General features: G+C 49.9%; 1 protein-coding gene across 2 annotated transcripts; it reads right to left on the bottom strand.

Annotated features, from left to right (window-relative positions):
* Nucleotides 1–2,560: 2,560 nt before the first annotated feature.
* On the bottom strand, nucleotides 2,561–6,680 carry LOC119714802 (alpha-1B-glycoprotein-like). Of its 2 annotated transcripts, XM_038171813.2 has the most exons (6): nucleotides 6,272–6,439; nucleotides 5,420–5,461; nucleotides 4,368–4,664; nucleotides 3,754–4,095; nucleotides 3,077–3,181; nucleotides 2,561–3,004 (listed from the first exon to the last, which is right to left on the bottom strand). In XM_038171813.2, exons 1-6 carry the CDS (start codon nucleotides 6,300–6,302, stop codon nucleotides 2,904–2,906), a joined length of 918 nt encoding a protein of 305 aa, XP_038027741.2. In that variant the 5' UTR covers nucleotides 6,303–6,439; the 3' UTR covers nucleotides 2,561–2,903. The 2 variants fall into 2 exon arrangements, with proteins under 2 accessions (XP_038027741.2, XP_038027742.2); XM_038171814.2 differs by lacking the exon at nucleotides 3,754–4,095 and having other exon boundaries at nucleotides 6,272–6,680.
* Between the last annotated feature and the right edge of the window lie 3,241 nt (nucleotides 6,681–9,921).

Raw genomic sequence — 9,921 nt, 5'->3', positions numbered from 1 at the left:
AAGTCCCAGCCCCATGCTTCCTTCCTGAATTTAACTCTCTGCCCTAGAAACGAACTCCACACCCTCTTTCCTCTGCTGCCCTAACATAGGGCAGCTGCTAGGAAGAAAGCTAGCTCTATCCCAGCTGAAACCAGGACACTGGTGTGCTGCAGTGGGTGGTTATAGCCTCTCCAAGAGGAATAAGCAGGGTAAGAAGGTGGTGGGGTGGCACTCTCTGCAGCTCTGCTTGCTTGCCATAAGCTCCCTGTGTCCCAGGAGCCCAGCTCAGCAGCAGAGGCTCAGCCCAAGGCATCACTTGCTCTGCTCCTCTTGCATCCTTGAAGCCATCACCACAGGAATCAAAGAATCGTAGAAATCATAGAAATGTAGAAATACCAGAATCATCGAAATAGAATCATAGAATCATAAAAATCATAGAAATCATAGAATGATAGAAATCATAGAATCATTTGGGTTGGAAAAGACCTCCAAGATCAAGTCAAATCGTTAACCTAGCCATGCCAAGTGTACCTGCAAACCACGTCCCTAAGATGTAGCTGCAAAACCCCAGAGATTGTAGAAATGTGAAGAGAGCACCCAAGCATCCCAAGGAGTGGCTGGACATCTGTCTACCATCAGAAGCAGAGAAGGAACAAAATTCGGTGGCTTTGCTTGTGTGCACAGCTTTGCTTCACTTATTAAACGGCCTTTATACAACCCGTGAGTTTATCTAAAAAAAAAAAAAGGTTATTTTTTTGCCCATACGATTCTCTCCCCTAGCCCTGTTGGGGATGGGGGGGGGGAGCCACATCAGCCCACCTTGGAGGACAAGGACCACTGCAGGTCCAGGGGTCGTATCCCACAGGCAAAGCCCCAGATGAAGCACATGCAGACACAAACTCGTAAAGCAAGCAATTGTTACGCAAATTATGCACATCAATTACCATAACAGAGTTCAGTTTCTTTTCCTGCTGCAGTTTTGCTGACTCCTTCTCATTCAAGGGTTTCCTGCTGAGCTGTGACGAAGGGAGGTCACACCAAGTGTTCTGAGCAACTGCCAGAGGGAGGGGAACCAGGGGAAAATCCCTGGAGGAGACAGGCAAAGCCCCTGAGCTAGGAGATGTATGTCCTGGGGGTGCAAGGGGTTGGAGAAAGGAGGGGGCTTTGTGGGGTGGGCAGAGGATCTGGGGACAGGCAGAGGAAGGGCATGCAGGGACAGACAGAAGGGTTTGGGAGGGCTGGAAGAAATTTGGGGAAGGGCCCCCAGCCTGCAAGCAGCCCTCAAACAGTGCCCCAACACCCAACGGAGTTTAAGGGAAGCCTCCTCCCTCCTAATTAGTTGTGGTTGGCGCTGGGTAATTAGGAGAAAGCACGGATGGGGTGGAGCAAAGGAAGCCTGGACCTCGGCACTTTGAGCACTCGCTGCTGGCTCATGTCGAGCTTTTCACCCACCAGACCCTTGGCCTCGTTGAACCCCATTAGGTTCACGTGGGCCCAAATCTCCAGCTTGTCCAGGGCCCTTTGGGGGTCATCCCTTCCTTCTGGTGCAGGCACTGCACAGCTTGGTGTCATCTTCAGACTTGGCTGTCTTGGATCACCTCTTTGTCCTGCATGTGCCTTGGCATTGCTTCCAGGAGGATTTTCCATGATCTTGCCGGGCACAGAGGCGAGGCTCGCCCGTCTGTAGTTCCCCAGGTCCTCCTTTCTACCCTTTTTTAAAAAAGGAGTGATGTTTCCTTTTTTTTTTTTTTTCCAGTCACCAGGGACTCATCCGACTGCCAGGACTTTTCAAATACGATGGAGAGAGGCTCGGCGACTCCATCAGCCACTTCTCATCAGTCCCTTTCCATCTTCCCAAGAGGGAGAAAGGGAAGGAAGGAGGAGAGAAACTGCCAAAGCCAAGCGATGGGTTTGGGACAAATACACAAAACCCATGGGTTACGGGCAGCACGCTCCCTGCCCTCTATCGATGCTTCCTCATCCACTGCTGGCTGCCAAGGGCTGAAGGCATGGCAGAAAGAGGCTGGAGTGGAAGGAAGGCTGCGAGGTGGAGATAAGGCTGCAGAGGACAGGAGAGAGTGGTTCCTCCAGCCTCATATCCCACAGCCCCACACATGCCCCAAATATCCACCATTCACTCCTTAATGCCCCACCCCAATATCCCCCTGGTTCCCCATATGCCACCCCCAGGGGCTCAAATGCCACCCCCACATTTTCTGGTTCCCAGTCTCTGCATTTCCAGCATCCTCCTACTGCAGCCCCACAGCTCCCACATATATGGGATATGGGACATTCCCCTCCAAAATCCCAAACGCCAGAGCCCCCAGTCACCCACCCCACCTGCAGCAGCTCTCCCACCCCTCCCTGGATGCCCTAACACACCGGGACAACCCAGGCGAGGTGACAGTGGTGGCCATCCAGTTAATGACACACACGAGGGCTCGTGCTGCTTTGGGGACTCTCCTTCCACCTTTTTTCTTCTCCTTCGCCTCTCCAACCTGCTCTTCCCACTGTTGTGCCCTCCTGGATGCTCCTGGCATCCCTTTTCTTCCCCATCCCTCTCTCACTCTGTCTCAGCCTCTGTCCATGCTTTCATTTTTTCACTCCATTTCATTTTTTCTCTCCATTTCTTTTCTCACCCTTTATCACTCTTATTTTTTTTTTTTTCTCACAATTTCCATTTTTATTCCTGGTCTTCCTTCATTTTCTCTTTCACAACCACCCTTCCCAACAACGCTGGTGTCTCCTCCCTCCCCTTTACCACGTGAAATGTCCCTTTTCTACTTCTTTCGTCCTCCCAGGAACCGATTCTTGCTTTCTTTTCCCACAGCTGAGCACTCGTTTGGCTGCACACCAGTCTTTTGGGATGTCTTCAGCAGGGAGCATCTTTAGGGGGTGGAATCGCCCACAGCACCTTCCTCTCCTTAGTGTTCCTCGTACTTATTATCCTCCTGAAGGGTGTATGGGGATCTGGCGTCCAGCTGGGAGATCCCAGCAGGGCTGGCTCCACACAGAAACGAAGCATCTGCGGGAAGGAGTGAGGTGGGTGGTGGGGAGCCCGAAAGTGGGGCAATTCCCCTCTCAGCTCAGGGTGTACCTTTGCTTCTCCCCCGGGCCCAGAAGAAGAGGAGGATGAGGCTGTTGATGGTGAGGAAGCAGCCACCCACAACCAGGAGCCGTAGAAGAAAGAAGCAGCTCTTGCCTGCAAGAGGGAGGACAGGTTAGGAGATGCAGACACAGTTCATGCATGCTCGGGGAGGATGTGAGCATCGTTCTGCCACCCTCTCTCTTTCCCTTTCCCTACCCGTCCTTCTCCAGGCATTCTGCTCAGGTCCTGAGTGCCAAACACCCAAATACCTTCCCCGCTTGCTTGGCTCTGCAGGAGGCACTCAGAAAATTCAGAACGATGGCTCAGGAGGCCAAGGAGAGGCTGCTGAGCCATAAGGGTGGACAGAGGGATGCTTGATACTTGTTTGGAGTGGTTGGGGTGATGGAAGGGCTGAGAGGGAGGGAGAGGTGGGTGAAAGGCTGGGGGGGCTACGTCATGGGTGGAAGGATGGATAGAGCAGCTGCCTGGTGCAAGAATCAGCTAGTTTGGAGAGGAATGTACAGGGACTGAAATTGAATAGTTTCAGGGAAAAGTGGAGAGAGGGAGGGACAGACGGATGGACAGATGGAGAGAGGGAGAGTTTAATGGGTTGGTAACTGGATGGATGGGTGGATGGATGGATGGAGTGACAGATCATTAGGTGAGTGGATGGATGGCCAGCTCACCTTTCTTTGGGGGATTTACACTGATAGACACGGCTTGGCTTGTGAAGGAGGGGATCCACCTCTCAGGCTTTTTTTCCTCATACTTGCAGGTAAAGTTTCCATTGTGTTGGGGACCAGCACGTGGGAATTGCAGGACCATGGAAGTCCTTAAACTGCCCCCATGATCTGCTGCATTGTCCTCGGAGCCTTCTGCCACAGGGAGGACCTCTTGGCCATCCCTGTAGAAGTGAAACCTCCGTATGGTGACATTTCCAGGGGCCTTACAGATGATGCTTAGGAGTTCTCCTGCCATCACCTCTCCCTGCGGGGACTCCACCATCAGCAGGGGCTGGGGAGGGTGGTCTGAGAAAAGGGGAGGAATAAATGGAGACGTAAAAGGGGAGGAATAAATGGAGACGTAAAAGGGGAGGAATAAATGGAGACATAGCAATAAGGACAGCACAAACAGGTCTCCAGATTTGGGGGATGGGCTGGGTTAAACCACAAAGCCCACCAGTCCTATTGGGAGACTTCCAGGTGAGGAGCTGTAGCTGATCCCCACGTTTGGGCATCTGAACAGTTCTCAGAGAGGAGCGATAAAGCAGAGAGCAAGATAAAGAAATCACACAGCTCACCTCCAATCTTGATCACCAGTTCTGCACTGGTTGGGGATGTGAGCTGCTTCGGACCTTGCCCGATGGAATATCTGCAGAGATGTGGCCCCCTGTTTTGCATTCGGGAGAGGACGAACTCAAACGTGTAGTTATTCGTCGAGCTAAATCCTGAATTTGCCCAGCCACCGTCGCCAAAAATTTGGTACATCAGCCTCCCAGTGATGTTGCGGGGAGTGGTGCACACCAGCGTGACAACATCTCCGAAGAAATATTCCTTCTGTCCCTGCAGCACCCAGAGGGTCGGGGCAGGGACTGCGGCTGGTGGATAGAGAGGGAAACAGGCAGGGGGGACAGAGGTGAGGTGCAAGGAGCAGAGGCAGGAGGGACTAACTCCACGCAAATAAAAGAAACTGGCTTGCATTTCAAGGAATACAATAAAGCACAGAGGGGACCTCATAAAGCAGAAATGTCTCTGGGCTATGACTCATTTTATCTCCTTGTGATTCAGCACAAGGTTGCATCCTGCTGAGGGAAGTGATGAAAGAAAGGAGACTGCAAAAACCCTTCCCACACCCTGGGCAGCTTTGTCATGCCAGCCATAATGTCCTTCATGTCCTTTCAAGCAAATTATTATTATTTTTTTTCTGCAACTTGGTAATTTATGAAAATAGGAAATGGGGAAGGGGGGTTGAAAAGGCTAAGGGAGAAGGGTAAAACCCATCGCTGATGCTCCTCCGCAGCAGTCATTGGAAAAAAGCGTTTGGCCTCCACCAAACCCTACCAAAATACCATCGTCCCACACCCAAACTGGGAGGAGCAGGTGTGGGAAGGAGAGGGCCGGGAAGGGGTTGGGTCTCGAGGGGTTTCCACTCATCAGCAGGGTGCTGACACGAGGCAGGACTTCAACAAAGTGAGATAAAGAAAAAGCCCCAGCACCCAATTTCACCACTGGGCTCTTATGGGGAGGGGGAATGAGGCTGAGGGTCCCCCAGAAAGTCACGCCTGTGGGACCCCAAATCCAGCCGTGCCCCCAGCAGCTCAGCCCCTGTTTAAGGAGACCCCAGAGGAGTTACCTTCCTTGGAGACCATCTGGCAGGGCACGAGATGCACGGTGGCTGGAAGAGAAGAGGGGAGAAGGTCTGAGTGTGAGAGCAAAGTGAGGAATGGGAATTACATGGTGGGGACATCTAATAGGGGAGGGGAAGGGAAGGGAAGGGAAGGGAAGGGAAGGGAAGGGAAGGGAAGGGAAGGGAAGGGAAGGGAAGGGAAGGGAAGGGAAGGGAAGGGAAGGGAAGGGAAGGGAAGGGAAGGGAAGGGAAGGGAAGGGAAGGGAAGGGAAGGGAAGGGAAGGGAAGGGAAGGGAAGGGAAGGGAAGGGAAGGGAAGGGAAGGGAAGGGAAGGGAAGGGAAGGGAAGGGAAGGGAAGGGAAGGGAATAAAGTATAGGGGGGAGAAGGAAAGGAAGACTGGTATATAGAGGGAGGTGAAAGAAAGGAAACAAGATTGGATTGAAAGTCAGAAAAGAGGAAAAAATAAAAGATGAGGGCAGAAAATGAAAGAAGCTGGAAAGGATATAAAGGAGAAGAAGGTCTAGAGGCAAAAGAAAGGGAAAAGAAAAGTGAGGTGAATAAAAGAGAGAAAAGGAGGAAGGAGAGAGAAGAGAAAAAGAGAAGAGAAGAGAAGAGAAGAGAAGAGAAGAGAAGAGAAGAGAAGAGAAGAGAAGAGAAGAGAAGAGAAGAGAAGAGAAGAGAAGAGAAGAGAAGAGAAGAGAAGAGAAGAGAAGAGAAGAGAAGAGAAGAGAAGAGAAGAGAAGAGAAGAGAAGAGAAGAGAAGAGAAGAGAAGAGAAGAGAAGAGAAGAGAAGAGAAGAGAAGAGAAGAGAAAAGAGAAGAGAAGAGAAAAGGCAAAGTGGACACATGGGGACTCACTGAGGAAGATCACGAGGCGGGGGGCAATCATGTCAGTGCGGTCCAGGGGGTGCTGAGGGCTCTGAGCTGGGCTGCCCGGGAGCGGGACGCGCTGTCTGGTTGCTCCGTGCTGCTCTCTCCATCGGTCTGACTTGAGCCTGGGGCTCACGGGGGGAGGAAGAGGAAGTGCTGCAGAAATAAATGGAAGCCACGAACCACATCCGAGAATCGTGAGGGAACTACACCCTAATTCTGTGTTTTTCTGTGTTGTCATCATGTTTTTAGATGGCATTTCTCCCTATGTGCTCTCAGTCCTTCCTTTGGGCACTCTCTTTGCCCCACGAACCGTAGTCTACCTCATCAATTCCTTAGGTTGGGGGACAGAAGGTGGCTTTTATCTACTGTCTCCTGCCTTGGACATTTTCCTCATGATAGGTGACAAGCGGAGCAAGAGGAGCAAGATCCCTTGCTCTTGTTCCATGCAGGGGGGTGGACAAGATGACCTCCAGAGGACCCTTCAAACTTCAACCAGTCTGTGAGTGTTGGCTTAGGAAGACCCTGAGGATGAGGAGGGTGACTGAAATTGTCCTGCACTGGGGAGACAGGAGCAGGGATGAAACACGGTGATGGCCTTGACCATTTATTTTCCACAATAGGAAGCATTTTAAGGGAATGCAGGTGAGATGTAAGGGGTGGCCTCCACTTATCACCGTTGGAGTAGTATCCACTCCCAGGAAAGCAAAAGGAGGCCCTCGAGGGGAAAAGCTGGAAGTTACCCTTCACAACACTGCTGAGGAAGGACCAAATCCACTGCACCTCCACTTATCTCCTCTGTAGCCACAGGTACAGGTCCCCATGCCATTTTCCTACAGTGCTGGGTCATTAGTGCTGAGCGATGGTGGTCTCAGGATCTTCCCTGCAGAAGTGAAACAATCACTGCCTTGTTTACAGGAGCTGTGGAAGAGGAAGAGGTGGCAGCCCTCCCCTGTGACTCCAGACAAAATGTTCAGACCAAGCGTGGGACTGGATGGTGAAAAAGAAAAGCAAATAGATACCTTTAGGGTTCTGTTCTTCCTTCCTCTTTTAACCACCTAGGTTTCAATGACACATATCTAGGTCTTGAAAAGCATCTGTAAAGAGAACTAAGCCTGGTGACCTCAGAACAAGGTTTTTCAAGAAAAATGAATGCTGCTGTCATTGTGCTTCGTTAAATTCAGGTTAATGGAAGGCCTGAGACCTGGAGGAAAGTATCTGTGGATAGAGAGAGGTGAGATGGAAGAACAGAGCTGTCCAGGACAGTGGAGAGAGAGCCCTACTGATGCGTAGCTTACCTGTAATCCTGATGGCTTTGCTCTTCACAGACCAGACTGCTCTGAACCCACTGATTATGGTGTTGGTGCACGTGTGTGGTCCACCACCCTTTGGCTCTGTGATGCTGAAGCTGCAGGTACAGGTCCAAATGTCCACATTTCTGTTCCCCTTGGATCAGAAAACGACAAATCAGGAGGAGAGAGTGTGCACAGTGAGCTCATCATTCTTTTTGTGTGTTCAGAGAGTGCAGAAAGGCCTGGGAAGGAAGTTAGGCATACAATTTATAGGAAGATAGCCTTGTTCACCAGGGATCAGAGCAGAAATCCCTGTCCTTGGGACCACTTGGTGCACGCATACTGGATCAGACATTTGAGGGATGGGTAAACTCAGCTTGCAGGAGCTGCCTTGATACAGAGCTCTCTCCCTGTATGACTCATTAATTTGCTGGCAGAGAACAGGCTGTTGTGTTGCTTGCATCAGCACAAACTCCAGCCCTCTGACACTTTTAAAAAAAACAACAAAAACAACACAGAAGAAGAACAGTAATGAAAACCAGAAGTTTTCTTGCACTGCGACTTCTGTTTTTTCTCAGGGTGGACGAGAGATAAGAAATCAGCTCTAAGTCCCACAAAAGTCCCACAACTCCATCCTGTGCCAGCCCCTAGCTGCACAACAAGCTTTTGCACAATTTATTTTTTTTATTTTTTTATTTTTTTTTTAATCTGCATTTAAAGCTTGAAACCAGATAGGTTAATTCCAGTTCCTCAAAGACAGAGCTACTTGTGACTAACACTCACAGTCCTCGAACTGAGGTCAGACCTCTGGGACATAAGCAAGAACTGTAAGGTCGAGGGAACAGGTCTTCTGCACCTTCTGCTGTGGTTTCACACCAACAGGCAGCCAAAGGCCATCACAACCCTTCTCTCGCTCCTCCTCAAGGGGGAAGGGGGAGAAAATACAATGAAAAAGGGCTCAAGGGTTGAGATAAGAACAGGGAAATCACTCAACAATCATCATTACGGGCAGAACAGACTCAGCGTAGGGAGATCAGTGTAACTGATTGCAACAGAATGGAGTACTGTGAAAGTAAAAAAAGCAAACTGAAAACACCCTCCCCACTTCCCCAGCACCCACTTCTACTTCTTCACCCCGAGTAGCTCAGGGGAATGGGGAATTGGGGCTGTGGTTATCACAGAAAACTTCATCACCTGCTGTGGTCAGCGCAGAGCACGTCATCATCGCCTCCAACGTGGGGTCCCTCTCAGGGGATGCCTCCTTACCAAACTGATCCTGTGGGGGCTCTTCTTCCCATGGAAATCTTCTTCCCATCCGTCAGGAGCAAACTGCTCCAACCTGGGTCCCCCCATGATAACCTCAAGCAGCAGCTAGGACGTTGTTTCCTCACGCCGTGCAGCGTTCCACCGCACACTGGAATAGCTGGAAGGCCAAAAATTAGCAGCATTTGTAAAGAGGGAGATTTGAAATCAAGCAGAGTTTTAACGTGTAGCAGCATGCTGTTGTGCCTGAGCTGATGGCATTGTCATCTCCCCCATAACATCCTCATCTCCCCCATAACATCCTCATCTCCCCCATAACATCCTCATCTCCCCCGTAGCATCCTCATCTCCCCCATAACACCCTCATCATCTCCCCCATATCATCATCACCCCCACACATAATAATAACTCAGAGGAAGATGAGAACTCACCGGGCTCTAGTGCTGCTCTCTAACACTTGTGTTTCCCCAGGCTGAGCTCAGGGGACATCACAGGGTTAAATCCCAGCTTCGCCTTCCCCAGCTGCAGGAATGGTTTAAAATAAAAAAATAAAAAATAAATTAAAATAATAAGAGAAGAGAAGAGAAGAGAAGAGAAGAGAAGAGAAGAGAAGAGAAGAGAAGAGAAGAGAAGAGAAGAGAAGAGAAGAGAAGAAAATGAAATGAAATAAAATAAAATAAATAAAATTAAATTAAATTAAATTAAATTAAATTAAGAACAGGGCATTGTCCAGTGACACAGATGGAGCGTGCTAAGTCTCTAGCTAGCCGAGGCTGTCAGGAAAGAGACAGAAGCAGAGTGATACAAGATAAAACTTTTTAAGGATTAGTGTTGTGGCTTAACCCAGCACCACACAGCTGTTCGCTCACTTCCCTCCCACCACAGAGGGACGGAGGACAGAACAGAAAAAAACAAAATAAAGGAAAAAAAAATAATAGCTTTTGGTTTGAGATAAAGACAGTTTAAAAGGGCAAAAAGGAAGGGAAAAAATAATAATGATAAAGGAATATAGGAAGCAAGTGATGCACAGTGCAATTGCTCACTACCCACCCAGCGATGCCAGATCCCAAGCGCTGTTCCAGC

This window comes from Anas platyrhynchos, chromosome 37 (genome assembly GCF_047663525.1).
Source record: "Anas platyrhynchos isolate ZD024472 breed Pekin duck chromosome 37, IASCAAS_PekinDuck_T2T, whole genome shotgun sequence".
NCBI lineage: Eukaryota > Metazoa > Chordata > Aves > Anseriformes > Anatidae > Anas > Anas platyrhynchos.
The sequence above is the reverse complement of the archived record's forward strand: the minus strand, read 5'-3'. Positions and strand labels throughout refer to the sequence as shown.